This window comes from Hydra viridissima, unplaced genomic scaffold (assembly GCF_058129835.1).
Source record: "Hydra viridissima isolate aposymbiotic clone 2 unplaced genomic scaffold, HvirCarnegie_v1 scaffold_11, whole genome shotgun sequence".
Lineage (NCBI taxonomy): Eukaryota > Metazoa > Cnidaria > Hydrozoa > Anthoathecata > Hydridae > Hydra > Hydra viridissima.
This window is the reverse complement of record NW_028324310.1, coordinates 8,602,501-8,617,878: the sequence shown is the minus strand read 5'-3', so window position 1 is coordinate 8,617,878 and position 15,378 is coordinate 8,602,501. Positions and strand designations below refer to the sequence as shown.

The following is a 15,378-nucleotide window of genomic DNA, read 5'->3' as shown; positions in this document are numbered from 1 at the left end:
TAATAAAAAACATTAATTGCCTAACTGTTTCAATCATGGGCGTTCCGTGGAAAATTCCAGGGGGGGGGGGGGGGAGAGACCTTATTTTTCCCAACTGCTTAACATAGTTTTCACAACTGTTTTTTATAATTTAAGAATTCAAAAAATCAATTTCTGTTCTATTTACAAAATCTACTGATTGTTATACTACATTGCACTCACTCTCATGAATTGCCAATTATCAGTATTTATTGACTTCTTTTAACAAAACATAGCTTCCTTTACATTTATACAAAATATTCAATTCAAAAAACGTCTAAAGGTTTTACCCATTCATAGTGAAACTGTATCAGTCCAAAAAAATGTTACAATTTACAAATCCAATAAACTTTACAAACCATTTTGGCAGCATATATAGCAGTTTAAAATTTTACGGAAATGAATTAGTACAAAGGAATATGGAAAATATTATTTTATTTCAAAACTTATACGCACAATATTTTATCATCACTATCATTTTTTGTCTACTGTTTGATTTTAATATGACGTTTCTTCAATTGAACCCATCGTTTAACAAGATGTTCGGGGTTAACTCCTTTACAAAGTTCTTTTTCGCACTTTAGTAGCATGAGACTATCCAATCTCTTGTCACTCATTGTTGTTCTCAGATGTGATTTTACAATCTTGAGTTGACTGAATGAACACTCATTTGATGCTACACCATAAGCAGCTGTGATTACAAAAATGCATAGTTTATGGGCTTGTTTCAGTATATCCTTTAATTTCACAACATGGTACAAAATGTCTTGCAGCGTCTTAGCTGGTGTTCTTGATGACTTAAAATCTTCATGACCTTCTTCTAAACAGATATCTATCAAAATTTCCATCTGGCTTTTCAGCACATGAACGTCTGGAATATGATCCTTGTATCCAGGAGGAAAAAGTTTGTTTGCTTTTGTTAAGTTTTCAATACTCAAACTATCCTTATTTAAAGGAAAACTAAAAATTTTGGTGATAGGGGCAAATATTTCTTTTAATGCTGCCGAGTTTTCTGTTAAACCCATGGCTAGAGAGTCTATGACCTCTTTGAATTCTTTCCGGTAAAAAGCTTTCATCTCCATTGCTATTAATCTATGGTGTCTTTCGTAATCATTTTCTGCATCAATGTGTAATTTCCTAGAAAATATTACTGCACTTTCAATCAAATTATTCATAGCATCTGTATCGTTACTGATATTTTGTATGTTCTTGGCAGTACTTTCAATTACATTTATACTGTCAATAACATTGAAGTTTAGACTTTCTAAGATTTCTGTTAATATTTTTATCTTCTCAATGATATTCTTCATGAAGAAAAGAGTAATAATGAAATCAAAAGTTGTTACTTTTTTCAGAAGTCCCATTGCCTTAGTTCTTGTGTTAGTATCAAAAATCTTATTATTTGAGATGCTCTGAAGAAGATCAATAACCTTCTCTAAACACTGATTTAAAGCCTTAACAGATTTTGCTCGTGCGGTCCATCTTGTTCTAGACAGGTTTACAAGCTGTACTGCACTGTCAATGTCTTCCAGTTTTTCTTTTAAATGACTAAATCTTTTTGTGCTTGATGTGAAGAAAACATGCAACTGATCGAGGATATTAAACAATTCTCGTATTAAAGTATTAACATTGCATGCATATTCAAGAGCAGTGTTTGTTCTGTGGTCTTGACAAGGTATGTAGGGTACATTATGGCCAACTTCTTCTGTTATATACTTTTGTACTCCTTTAAATTGTCCAGACATTGAACTCGCGTAATCATATGACTGAAAAGCCATCTTTGATGTGTCAATGCCTTCTTTATGTAAAGAAGATAAAATTAGCTCAGCCATCCCTTTTCCAGTCTTATCAGTGCATTCAATGGATTTCAAAAGCCTTTCCCGAATCTCACCATTTTCACTGGCTGTTCTCACAACTATACTCATTATGTCCTTATGTGACATATCGGGAGTAGTGTCGGCCATCACAGAAAAAAAATTGGAGCTATTAATTTCTTCTATGATCTTTCCCTTTAATTCAGTTGCAATTAAACTAATCATTTCATTTTGAGACGATGGACTTGTGTATGTAACTCTATATGGACGAAGGGCTCTATCTTCAATCCAGGCTTTTAGTGTGGGATTGTGGCGAGAGATAAGATTCACTACTGCAACAAAGTTACCTTGATTAGCACTGTCCGATTCCCTAAACGCTAGCCCTTGGCTTCCTAAAGTCTTCCATGTATCAATAAGAATTTCAACAGTTTTTCTATTCTGTACCTCTATTTTTTGCTCTTCTATAAGAGCAAGTCTATTGGATTTATCAATAAGATGATCTATATGACCTTTTTTCATAAGAAAGTGACAATATTCACTTAATGCAACTTTATGTGCTTGAGAGGTAAAGTGTGCCTGAAGCTTTCCAAGTTTGTCTTTCCCATAACTTTTCATCTTGGACCAAGATCTTACCCCAACATTTATCCAAGCATCTTCAGTTTTTCCTTTCTTTCCAAATACCTTAGGGAAAAGCCGGCAGACAAAACAAAATGTGGCATCCTTCTGGGTACTGTATTCTAAATGTTCAAACTCTTTGTACCACTGGGGATGAAATCTATTTTTACTGTCACTTGGGAAACTAGCAAGTTTTGGTTGGTCTGGTCCTAACTGGATTAAATACGATTTTTGATTATCCGTAATTGTATGTGGACGTAATCCTGGGTCATGGCTTATCAATGCTGATGAATCTGATTTGTCAATTATAATACTTTGAGCTTTGATATCGAGTTTTCTTACAAAAGCATTTCCCATTTTCAAAACATTTTTTGACATTTCCACCACAGAACTTGTTGCATTTACAATTTCAATCGCAGCGAATTTTTCATTTACTAATTCTTCTTTACAATATTTTTTATAAATGTCATTACAATCTTTAAGATTATCTATTAAAACACCCAAATTCCCCATGAGCAAAGTCCAACTTGTTGTTTCACTGCTTACTTCAGAAGTATCCAAGTTAATAATATTCATATCATCCTTTTCATCTCGGTCAGGAAACTGGTTTAAATGATCTGATTTAGAATTTAGTTCTGTAAGTTTCTCTGCTTGTTCCTGGACTACAACATAACCCGAGTTTTCCCCTTTTGCATCATTATCTTGAATTTTTGAACTTGCATCCTCTTCAAATTTTTTATCAGAAGATGTTGATTCTTCTTCTATGGATATACTACATGTTGAAGTCGATGTTTCAATTATTATCAAGTCTAACTTTGTATGTTCACTACTTTGTATTTCATCATCCACTTCGACATCATCACCAGCATTCTGAGGTACCATTTTTCGTTTTTTTGAAGCTAAGGAGGCTAGAAAAGGATTCTCTGGGGCTCCCACTGTTTGTATATGAACCTTTCTACCACCATGAACGGATCTTTCATGACTGGTTTTATAGTCGTTATTAAATACTGCTTTGCATACGCAACATTGTAATTTATATCTTTTGCTTTTCATAGTTAGTGCTGGAAAACAAACGCAGATACTATAATTTACCGTAATTTTTAACTGATTTAATGTTTATAAAAGTTATCACTCTTAATAAGTGTGATAACTTTTATAAACATTAAATAAGACAAATGTTGAAATCAATTCATGGAAATAAATATTTACGTTTCAAAGTAGAAAGTATGAAAAAAAAAAAAGAATAACTGCTTTTAGTCAAACAAACAGCATAAACTTTCAGGTGGCATTTTTATTGTTGATAACAAAAAAAAAGTAGCGCGAAAAAAAAAACAACGCGGAAATCAAAAGGGCTTTTCTTTATGACTCCACAATTTATTTCGTCTAGTGGAAAACAGCCATAAGTCGTTTAATAAACGTAAAGTTTATTTGTCCAAGTCAAAAAAGAATTAGATCTTTGATGGATTTTTGCAAACATTTTAATTTTATTTAACTAGAAAATATTTTTTGATTTTATCACCGATTTCCCAACTGTCCCAACTCGCGGCAAGGAAATTCCCAACTTCTCTCTTTTTTAGATTCTGGGAGGGGGAGACTACCCCCTCTAAGGCGACGCCCCTGGTTTCAATCTTATTGTTGTCCCTGTAAATATCTGCGTTTTTATGATTGTAGAACGAAATAAATTACGTATTATTACCTCAAAAAATCATTGGAGGTAATATATAAAGGAAAACAGAAAAATCCTTCTGCACATAACACACCTTTAAAAAACATGACACCATTTTTTTTTTTATAAATTGGTTTTCACATGTTTTATAATCTATAATTCACTTTAAATAGAAATTTAAAAATCCAGATCTGAACCGCTTTTCATTGAAGTTTAAAACAAGTACTTAATAATATAGGAGGACTAAGTAGATTAGTTTTATTACAAAATTCCAGGTGTATATGTCGCAAACCTTTCTCCAAAAACTTGAAAAACTCTGAAAATCAACCTTGACAAAGATACTCTGGAGATGTAAATTGTAACTTACAGCAATATGTTATTAAAAAAATGGCGCTCAAATCACTTCATAAATAACAAATATCAACTATTTTTGTAACTACCTGGAACACAATGGTTTCATGTCTAGAGAACTACTCCATCTATTACATTGCTGTATATTTTCAGTTTATGAATATTATAGAATTTTCCATTTTTATGTTTAACAACAGAAATATAAACAGTTAAGAATAAATAACTTATACATAAAATGAATGTAAATACATTAAAGAAAAAAATAATTTGTCACTGTCATAAAGAATTTAGCAAAGCCAATTTATGGCAAACTGCAAGAATAACTAAGTATTTAACTTTAACATAACATGATTTACTAACTATATATAAACTAAATTTTATTTGACAAAAACAAATGGGTTATTATGTGCCTTTTATGACAAATGAAAGAATATATAAAATATGAAAAACGAAAACATGAAATATCTGGCCGCATTTTGTAAGATAATTATAAATGTGAATAACTTTTTAAAAGCTTTTGCTTTATCAAATGAATTATAAAACAACCCATCAAAATCTATTCGTGCCGACAACTAATTTCCTTTACTTTGGTGTAATTTGTTTTGTAATTTGTCAACGCGTGAAGTAGCTGCTTTATCCTGAATAGTCTTATTAAACAAATGCATAAAAGTTTTAAACTAATACCACGTGATCAGAGTTTCTTTTTTAAAGCTGTGGGCAGCCATTTTAATAGATTTTTTTGTTGACGGGTGAAAATTTAAAGTTAGTTGGAAACTAGCATGGCTCGCTGGTTTCTGCGGCCTCTTTGATGTAAAACAATAAGTTGCAGGTCCATCTCTTATTCCTCCATGATTTTACCTAATCTGTTTCAACAGATTTTAGCATGTAAAGAATTTTATAAGTGCAGTTTACCAACTACAAGACATTTAGTGGTTTTGCAATTACAGTCATAAGATCAAAAAAGGGTTCTGGATACTTAAACTCGAGATAATCTGGAAAAAAATTGTTTAGTTTATTCTTGCAAGCCAAAACTCAAGATAAAAAAAGAGATTTAAAAACTGTTATTTTCCTTTCTAAATCGCCTTAGTTGTATTCATTTTAATGCTAAATGAAAAATTTTGAAGTATTTAAACTCAATCCAGCATGGTAAGTTATCAATTGTTGATACAGTTGATTGTATTTGTAAACTTTGCATATTTTCAAACTCCCTAACTAAAAGCGAATATTATTTTTTCTTCTTCGTTTCCTTCCACCAAAAAATGGCCCTTGAGCATACTTTACTTTGTTCACGTGCAAATTTACAACTGGCGATTTGCTAATATAAAATGCGATAGGCGTGGGTGAGAAAGGTATATTTTGAAAGGTGATCTGTACGAACAACAATTTTAATTAAAATGTAAACTTCGTTATCATTTGAAGTAAAGAATTTTTTTAACGCGCAGTTAAAAAAATACAGTGGCTTACAAAAGAAAAGTAACAGCTACAGTTACAGTGGCTTACAAAAGAAAAATAACAGCTTATCAAATAGTTTTTTGCCCCATTTCAAAAAGTAAAGTTTAGTTTGGGTTGTTTCTTCAAGTATGCTTTACCTAAAAAAAAAAATTTGCTTTTTAATATTCCTCAAGGCATTAGGCATATTTTTTTCACTCTATCGCCTTTGCAGTTCGGCTTGAACGCAGCTCTAGGTATAAAAAAAAATAATGCGCAACCATGCGTGCATTATTAATGTATTTGATTGCGTTTCGCGCACAAGTCCATTGTTTGAATCATTAGAGTATATATTTCGGAACGCTGGCCCAGTGATAATGGCATTGAGAATAATGGTTGCATATTCTTCTTCTATCGGGTGGAGTTATCAAAAACTTTCAAACAAATGAGCTGAGCGTGTAAAAGAAATATGGAATTATTAACAACATTGTTCATATTTGTTGTTTTTATTGCGAAAGCTTTTAACTTACCATTAGCCCCTATAACCGGTAAGAAGTTTTCTGTTTGATTTGTCTTCTTGTTTAGTTTTTTGCATTCAATCAATGTAGAATAGTAAAAAATAATAAAGGAAAAAAAAAAAAAACTTGCATTCGCAAGGAATTAAACTGGAACCTGTTAATTTATAGTTATCAATCTTTTTATAATCAACTTTATGTAGAAAGGTATACACATAACTTATTTAGCAAGTTCGTCAAATTTTGTAACAGCCGCTTTGTGCCCCAATTCTCTTGATATTGTTGTTGTTATCGATTCATCTGGAAGCGTACAAAAGGAATGGAATGATATAATCGACCACGCGCAATATTTCGTTTCTAATTTCAACATCAGCGAACAGCACACAAGGATCGGGGTTATTGACTTTAGTGCTGTGGCGAACGTTTACAAAACTCTTGATGCTCACAATACAGAAGAAGAAGTATACAACACTTTAGAAAATTTGCGTGCAAGACCACAAAATGGGGAAACATGGCTTGATTTAGCTCTGCAAAGAACTGTCGAACTATTTGGTTCGGCAACACCTCACAGAGAGAATGTTAGGAAAATAATGGTTCTTTTCACTGATGGGAAGATGACTAACAAAGATGAACAGTTGCTTAAAGTAAGTATTACATTTAATTTAGATATTGCTTTGCTTTTAATTTATATATCTCATTGCTTAAAGCAAAAGAGATCATTTTAAATGCTCAATAATCAATAACCAGCAAGGTTTATTTATCTTATTTCAATATCAAACTGAAGGTTTATTGCTTCTTAAAGAAATCTTAGAGGATTAAAAAATGATTTCTTCTGAACGTTACTATGTTGTGCAATTTAATAAACCTGAAATAAATGAGAGCATATGCGCAGTAGTAGAAATATTAATTCTTTTATCATGCATATTAAGAACGCTTGTTCTTTTTAACGGACGCTTGTTCTTGTAATTGCATAGAGCGATGTTTCAAAGTTATACAGAACTTGTTTAGAAATTTAAAATGATACATGTGTGCGTGAGTGCGTGCGTGTGTATTTTTAAATATATTTGCATATTTTGAAGCTATACCAAATTTACCTTGAAATTATTATGCATAAATCGTCATATAATTGTATATATAAATTATCATATTGTAGTAACTGATTTAAAAATCTTTTGAATTAAATAATTTTTTAAAACTACTTATATTCCTAGAAGATTATTGTTTAAAAAATGGTTTTTATTTAATCAATATCCAATTTTTTTAATTCCGGGGCGATAAAAGATCACTCGCTGTCATTTCTTGGTGTATTTAAGAGAAATGTTTTCCCGCGAGACCGGATTTCGCGCCTTTTGTAAATGTAAACAGTCTTTCTGATTTCTCTCTAAAGCTTACTTAAAGTAAAAGCAGTTTTTCTTTAACTGTACATAAACAACATAACTTTATAAGAACTGCTGAAACTCTTGTGTTAAAAGAAACATACTTTCAAAAAATTTTTTTTTATCGCAGGGCTATATCGAAGTTTCTATCTTCTATTTTTTCTAAGTTTCTATTTTCTATTGAGAAAAGAAAGTTTTTTTAGACTCTCACAATAATGCAGATTTATTTAAGTGCAACAAATATTGCCTTAAAATTATCAAATTCAAGATCAAATACTGTTGCAGGTTCTTGACAATTTTTTAAAAAAATTTTTATGTAGAAGAAATCTTTTTTTTTAAAAAAAAAAAAGAAAAAGAAAAAAAAAAGGGTAACTAAGACTAAAATAAAGTCGGTGTAAATAAAGACGAAATTGATATTACATAAAAAAGATATAATACACGTATGTTTCTATAAAATGGATTATATTTCTATAAAGTGGATTAGAATTTTACTGTTTTTTTGCAATCCTTAAGAATATATAATTTAATAATTTAAACTAACTTAGGAATCTTTTTACTGTAGAAAAGTTTTTTTCTAAAATTATTATGCCTTAACAAGTGACAGTATCAGTTTACTTTCAAATTTTAAGTTTAAAAAAAGTTACTTAACTTCTCTTATCTCAAATACTTCAGTGACTTTGGGAATTATGTACATTTAAAATTTTTAAAATTTCTTTTTTAAAATAAAAAAGAACTACAAGCATAGGAATACTGATAAATATTCTTACCCTAATTGTGTTTAAGTTTACATATACTCATTAAGTTTCTATTTAAATGTGTTAGAAATGATTTATTGTACATATATTACTTTTTGTCTTACAGAGTCTTATAAAAAATCACCGTCTTGAATCAGTTGAAGGCTATATTGTTCAGGTAAATAATGACTCTCATGATAGCACTCTCCATGAAATAGCCAGCAGTAAACTGCACATATTCAAATTGTCCGGAGAACCTGTTGAGTTTGGAAAGTTCTTCTTGAATGATGCTGTTTGCTTTAGTAAGTCAACTCTGTTAACTCTAATATTTTTTATGTATATAATAATACAATTTAGTATATCTATAGAGTATATTTAGGTGTTTAAAATACTTTACACTATAATATGTTTTAGATATTGATGATGAAAATGATTGTACAACTCCTGCACCAAGAAAACCTGGTTGCTCAAAAACAACAAAAACACCATGTTCTACTACTACTACAGCGCCAACTGGTCAAGGAGTAGATTGCAGCCATATTACAACTACTGCTTCTACAACCACAACTACTGCTTCTACAACCACAATTACTGAAACAACTTCAACAACACCCAAAAGTAAATTGTTGTGTCAAAAGTTAATTGCATAAGTTTTTCTAAAGTATATTAAATCTGTAATATGTACAATTTAAAAATTTTGTTCAAAAAAATTACTTTTTAAATTATTGTTAAAATAAAATTTGCTGATTTAGTGTATTTATAAGTAAAATTTGCTCATTAGACTTCAATCCAAATGACTGTACAACACCAGCTCCAAGCAATTTAGGTTGTGGAACAACAACTCCACCTCCATGTACTACAACAGCTGCAAATGGAGCCAGTTGTGGAGTTGCCACTACTCCATATGCATATCCATTAGGTAAAAGATTTTCTATATTATATATCTTCTGTTTTACATCAGCTAACATTCACAAGGATTTCAGATGAATATTTAAAAGGTTTGACTTAAACTAAAACAAGTATTTATTATATTTTAGTAAGCAGGGGTGTATCTAAAATTATTTTGAAGGTGGTTTGAAATTTTCAAATAATATTTCTACTATTTTCATGAACTGCATGTTATTCTAATAAATTCTTTACATTTTGTTTTTTACAATAAGTTAATATAAGCAAGTTTATGTAAGTAAGTTTATATAAGCAAGTTTATATATGTAAGTTTATATAAAATTTTTGTTAATTATTAATTTGTTAAATAGTTTGTTGGAAAATTTATTCATTTTCTCTCTTTTGGGAGTAGGGTTGAAGAGGTAGAGGGGTGTAGAAAGAGAAGGGGTAGAGTTACACCATTACACATCTTTACTTTTTAGTTTCCACTATTTATTTCCTAACTGTTTATGTCTCAAAACTATGGAAAATGATTATTTTCCATAAACTTCACTTTTGTGGCCAAAGTAGTGATAATAAAAATGCCCATTTTTTAATTTCTACGACAACAAAATTTTTCAACAAGAAAAAGTTTTTCGGACCATGTTGTATGGTATTTGTTTTATTAATAATTTTTGATTTAAGTCTTTTTATTATGATTAATATTTTTACTTTAAAAAGGGCCAAGTTCAACTGTTACAATTCAATCAAAATGCCAGCTTGAAAATTTGCATGCTTCATGGTTAGTCGAAAGTAAAATACCAACTACAGTTCCAGTCTTTGTTCCTGAGTGTAATAGTGATGGACGATACAAAAAAATCCAGCACCATGAGGGTACTGGTTACTATTGGTGTGTAAATCCAGACACAGGAGATATTATTGAAGGAACAACAAAAGATGAAGGAAATTCATCTGAAATCCCAAATTGTGAAGTTATAGGCAAGCAAAAAAAATTAGATAATAATAAACTGAAAATATATATTGGTTATCATACTTCTGTATATTAAATCATCATACAATTTCTTTTTTGATTTTTTCTACTTTAAAGTATGATATTTTTTTAATTTCTAGAACCTACACAATCCTCAAACCTTACTACTTGTTTAAAAGACAAAGCATCCAAGTTAAAACTTGCTGAGAAAATTGCTGATTTAAATATTCCTGAATGTAGTCCAGTTGATGGTTTGTATGAACCCATGCAAGTTGGAAAAGGTGGTCGCTTCAAATGGTGTGTTAATAAAGAAACTGGAATTCTAATTGAGGGAACTATCACTGATGGTGTTGACAAGCGTCCTTCCTGCACAGGTTTTCATTACTGATTTTATTACACATCCCCTTCTCCAATTTAACTTTTAAAAGTTGACAATTGTAAATTAGTTGTAAGTTCTTTAGAAATATTCTTCAAACTTTTATTTTATTCAAAACTCTACCAAATTAATAATTTCTAAACAAAGAAATTTCTAGTCAATTAAAAAAAGTTATTAGAAAATTAAAGAAGATAATTAGAAATTCTATTGAGTTTCTTGTAATTTAGAGAGAGAAGGATATTCAATTTGTAAAAATAAAAGGATGCAATCATTAGAAATCCAGAAGCGAATTCCAGATAATCCAGTTTATACCTGTGATCCTAATGATGGGCAGTTTGATCAAATTCAATACGATGCATTGAGAAGTAAATCGTGGTGTGTAAATAGATTCAATGGTGAAGTAATTAAAAGCACTATAACACCTATAATTAAAGGCCTTGCAAAATGTCCAGGTTTGTTTATTGACATTAAATTCAATTAATTTTATTTAATTTAGTTTAAACTCTAGTTTACAAATATGTAGATTAAAAATAATTTTTTAAACCATTGTAAAAGGAAATGTTTAATTCGGGTTGCTAAAGTTAAAACTTTATAAAGAAGTTTTAAAGTAATTTTTAAAGTTTTTTACTGAATGGTCTCTGGTGTGCCTAAAATAGTAAAGATTGATAGCTAAAATGCTATCAAGATGGGGGAGACCCAACAAAATTTTCAAATATTACAGTCAATGGGTTTTATAATGGTTATTATAGAAAGTCTTTAATGAGCATTAAAAAACCTTTAATGTAGTATTAAATAACTAAATTTTGATTTCTTTATATTGATGACTGATATTTATTTACCTCCTTATGATTATGAAGAAATAGTTATTCACTAAATTTAAATGCAGAAAAGAATTGATTGAAGCTGATCAAAGACTCCATGTTCAATAATGATGCACCCTAGGAAAAAAAAAATTTAGTGATAAATTGAGTTCTTTTATTTGAAATTTATATGAAACAAAAGCTATTCTACTCAGGTAATTCACTTTATATGGAGAAAGCTGAATGACCATAAACTTTACATGAATCTTCATGACGTTTACAATGTGATAAACTGCCCTTTTGGTTTTGAAGCTTCATCAGAACTAATGAAATGATTAGCTGAGGTTTTTATCATTTTTGATAAAAGATATTAACTTTTATAAATTATATATATATATATATATATATATATATATATATATATATATATATATATATATATATATATATATATATATATATATATATATATATATATATATATATAATTTATTAGATTGGGTTAAAAATATAAAATAAGTTCCTAGTGGTATTTTTGGCACGCAATAGAGAAAAAAATCAGGTTGTTGTTTTACTGAACCATAAGAGGCCTTTTTTACCTTTTAAACTCTAAACATACTCAGAAATGAACTGAGTTCATTTCCTCCCCATGTTCCCATTAAAATCTAATTAATTTTTACCATTGTTCCATAATTCATTCAGAAATGAACTCAGGGAAAGACAAGCTTAAAAAAACTTAATACATCTGAGTTTTTATTTGGCAAATTATTTTTTTCATTTACAGCTCATGTGAGGTTTGAATATCAGTATTCCGTAAAGAAAATCCCCTTATTCACAATTTAATCAATATATATGAAACTTATCATAAAATATTATTACCTTTTTCTATGTATAAAAAAATCCTAGAAATACTAAAGAATACTAAATTCTTTCTGTAAATATGAATAAAACAACAACAATTCTTATGTTAAGAAATTTTATAATGTAATTTGTAACTTTGTGAAAAATATAGGGAAAAATTTGTAATTCTTTCAAATGTGATAAAGTGAGCATAGTTCATATGGTTTTTTTGTCAAAGAAATCATTAATTTTTTTACTTTTTTTAATGAGGGAAATCCTAACTGATTTTAAAGTTTTCCAGAACTTTTTTAAAATGGCAACTAGAGTATGAAAAAAGAAATTAAATCACAACTTTTGTTTTTATGTTAAGAATTTTTATTTTTTAACTTTTGTGAAGTTTTTAATCTCAGGATTCAATAAAAATACTTTTCTATAGAGCTGACAAAATGTGAAAAGGAGCAGATTGCTCAAGCTACCTTGATCTTTCAGAAATCAGTCTATCTTTTTGTTCCCCAATGTCAAAAAGATGGGTTGTATGAAGAACTGCATGATGATGCAACTCTGCCTGAGATATGGTGTGTTAACAAATACACAGGTGAAAAGATTCCAGAAACTGTAAGAATGCGTAGTGAAGGGAAACCAACATGTCCAGGTAAAATGCAAAATATTTATTAAGCCTTATAGGTAAATGAGAGGGTTAGGAGGAACTATTTATGAAAATATACAGGATTGTTTTGAAGAAACTTATCTTTTTAGGTAACACAGTTCAAGTTAAGTGTTTGGCACAAAAGGAAGTGGGACCATGCAGGGGAGCTGTTTCAGCTTTTTTTTTCAATACATATACTTTAAAATGTGAACCATTTATTTATGGTGGATGCAATGGAAATGAAAACAACTTTCAAACTCTGTTTGAATGTGAAAAAACATGTGGAAGTAAATTTTAGCTTCATATTTACATTACTTCATATTATATTTTTTATATCTAACATTCTTCAAGTTGTAGCTCAATATGTGTGTGTATATATATATATATATATAAATATAAATATAAATATAAATATATTTATATTTATATATATACACACACATATTATATATATATATATACATACACAAACATATATATATATTTATATATATATATATATATATATATATATATATATATATATATATATATATATATATATATATATATATATATATATATATATATATGTTTATGTATATATATATGTATATATATATATGTTTATGTATATATAGTTTCAAATAATGTTTTCAGCTGAAACAGTTTTTCAATTAATTTCAAAAAATTGTTTTAACTGAAAATTTATGATCAAATTTAATAGCAAATTTGCTTTAAGTTTTGAAAATATTCATGTTTTTTTAAGGCTTAACAAAATGTTTGGTTGAGCGAGAAACTGCTAAGTTGAAGAAATATCTTTTTACTCCTGAATGCACTAACGATGGCCTATATAAACAAGTACAAAAGTACGAGGAGAACTATTGGTGCGTTGATATTGAAAAAGGAACCTTAATAAAGGGAACTATGCTGCAAGGAAAAGTACCAACTTGTGATCAAGGTGATTACATAATATACAGTATTCCCTGTTTGTTTATCATGGGGTTTTGAAACTTACTATTTATATTAAGAATTTATATTAAAAAATGGTTCAACTAAAAACTGTTGCTCTAAAGTATAGTTCTTGTTTTAATAGTTTCATACACATTTTAAAGAAAGGTTATATGAGCTATTTACCAACTTTGCATAAGATTTTCTCAAATCAGACCAGATTTGTTTATAAATTAGTTTTTATGTAAAATAAGAAATGTGTATTTATGAATATTTTTTTAAAAATTAAAACACAATCAAAATAAGTGTAAATAACTTTTCTTTTAGTTTGAAACTTTAAAATTTTTTTTTGTTTATTCATGTATATAGTGACATCAGTTGACGAAGACACATTTCCTGCAAATTGTCTCAAAGAAATAGTTAGTAAAAGATTTTTGCCTGGTGCTTTTATTCCACAATGTGATAAAAATGGTCATTATAAAGAGGTTCAGGTACATGGCTCTACTGGGAACTCTTGGTGTGTTCACAAGTATGAAGGAACCGAAATAGAAGGAACTAGAGTTAGTCCAGGCCAAGGAGAACCAAAATGTCCATGTATAAGTTTTTATTCTGGCTTTTTAATTTATTTTTTTTTATCACTGATTACTAAAAGGTAGAAGAACATAAAATAACAGTAATGAACCATAATTTTTAGATGCATCAAACCCTGATTGCTTGCTGCCTCACAATTCAGGCGACTGCTTTGCATTATTTGTTCGCTTTTACTATGATTGGCAGAAAGGATCATGTATTCGTTTTAATTACGGTGGATGTGGGGGTAACAAAAACAATTTTAGGAGTTTGGAAGAATGTCAAGTTATATGTAATGGTAAGCAATTCATTTCTAAATGTATATTGCAACAATTCAGTTGACTTAATGATTAACTTTTTTAAATCAGAGGAAATCAAAATTAAAAACATTAATTACATAAAAAGCTACTATCATCTGTTCATCAAAAGCAATTAATAAAGTGTGTTGCACCTTATCCAGCTACTTCATTTTAATGAAAAATAACACTCATGTTAATTTGTCTTTTGTTTAATTGCCAACAATCAAGTTGCAGGAAGTGAAATAATACTTTCACTTCATGGGTGCAAAACTCTTTACTTAGCTACTACTAGTTCTACAAAAAAGTTTTAACTACAAATTTCTTAAATTATGTTATTTTAAAACTTTTGACTTCATCTTTTTAAAGTTCTTTATTTACTAAAATTGAAATTTGATTGTTTTTCTTACATAATATTTACTTTATTCACATATTAACATTTTTTAACTTTTAAACATAAGATCCTTGTTATTTAATTTCAGTTAAAAAAAAAAAAACATTATGAGTGATTATTTTAAGATTAAATAAATAAATCATATAATATCATC

The 15,378-nt window shown here is 29.0% G+C and overlaps 2 protein-coding genes across 2 annotated transcripts in view; one reads left to right on the top strand and one right to left on the bottom strand.

Annotated features, from left to right (window-relative positions):
• Positions 1-220: 220 nt before the first annotated feature.
• Positions 221-3,823, bottom strand: LOC149882029 (zinc finger MYM-type protein 1-like). Its single transcript, XM_090067559.1, has 2 exons — positions 3,657-3,823; positions 221-3,508 (listed from the first exon to the last, which is right to left on the bottom strand). Exon 2 carries the CDS (start codon positions 3,498-3,500, stop codon positions 504-506), a length of 2,997 nt encoding a protein of 998 aa, XP_089923685.1. The 5' UTR covers positions 3,501-3,508; positions 3,657-3,823; the 3' UTR covers positions 221-503.
• Positions 3,824-5,192: 1,369 nt separating this feature from the next.
• Positions 5,193-15,378, top strand: part of LOC145191098 (uncharacterized) — a 13,916-nt gene continuing 3,730 nt past the window's right edge. Inside the window, exons 1-14 of the mRNA XM_090066243.1 lie at positions 5,193-5,919; positions 5,957-6,440; positions 6,636-7,051; positions 8,645-8,819; positions 8,932-9,135; positions 9,299-9,436; positions 10,123-10,380; positions 10,513-10,746; positions 10,976-11,200; positions 12,825-13,040; positions 13,145-13,321; positions 13,783-13,974; positions 14,334-14,558; positions 14,659-14,832. Of these exons, the coding sequence (XP_089922369.1) occupies positions 6,362-6,440; positions 6,636-7,051; positions 8,645-8,819; positions 8,932-9,135; positions 9,299-9,436; positions 10,123-10,380; positions 10,513-10,746; positions 10,976-11,200; positions 12,825-13,040; positions 13,145-13,321; positions 13,783-13,974; positions 14,334-14,558; positions 14,659-14,832 (2,713 nt within the window). The 5' untranslated portion in view covers positions 5,193-5,919; positions 5,957-6,361. The remainder of the gene's footprint in view (positions 5,920-5,956; positions 6,441-6,635; positions 7,052-8,644; positions 8,820-8,931; positions 9,136-9,298; positions 9,437-10,122; positions 10,381-10,512; positions 10,747-10,975; positions 11,201-12,824; positions 13,041-13,144; positions 13,322-13,782; positions 13,975-14,333; positions 14,559-14,658; positions 14,833-15,378) is intronic.

Excerpts from the sequence above, each read along its gene's own strand:
- LOC149882029 (XM_090067559.1), bottom strand. The coding sequence starts at position 3,500 with ATGAAAAGCAAAAGATATAAATTACAATGTTGCGTATGCAAAGCAGTA.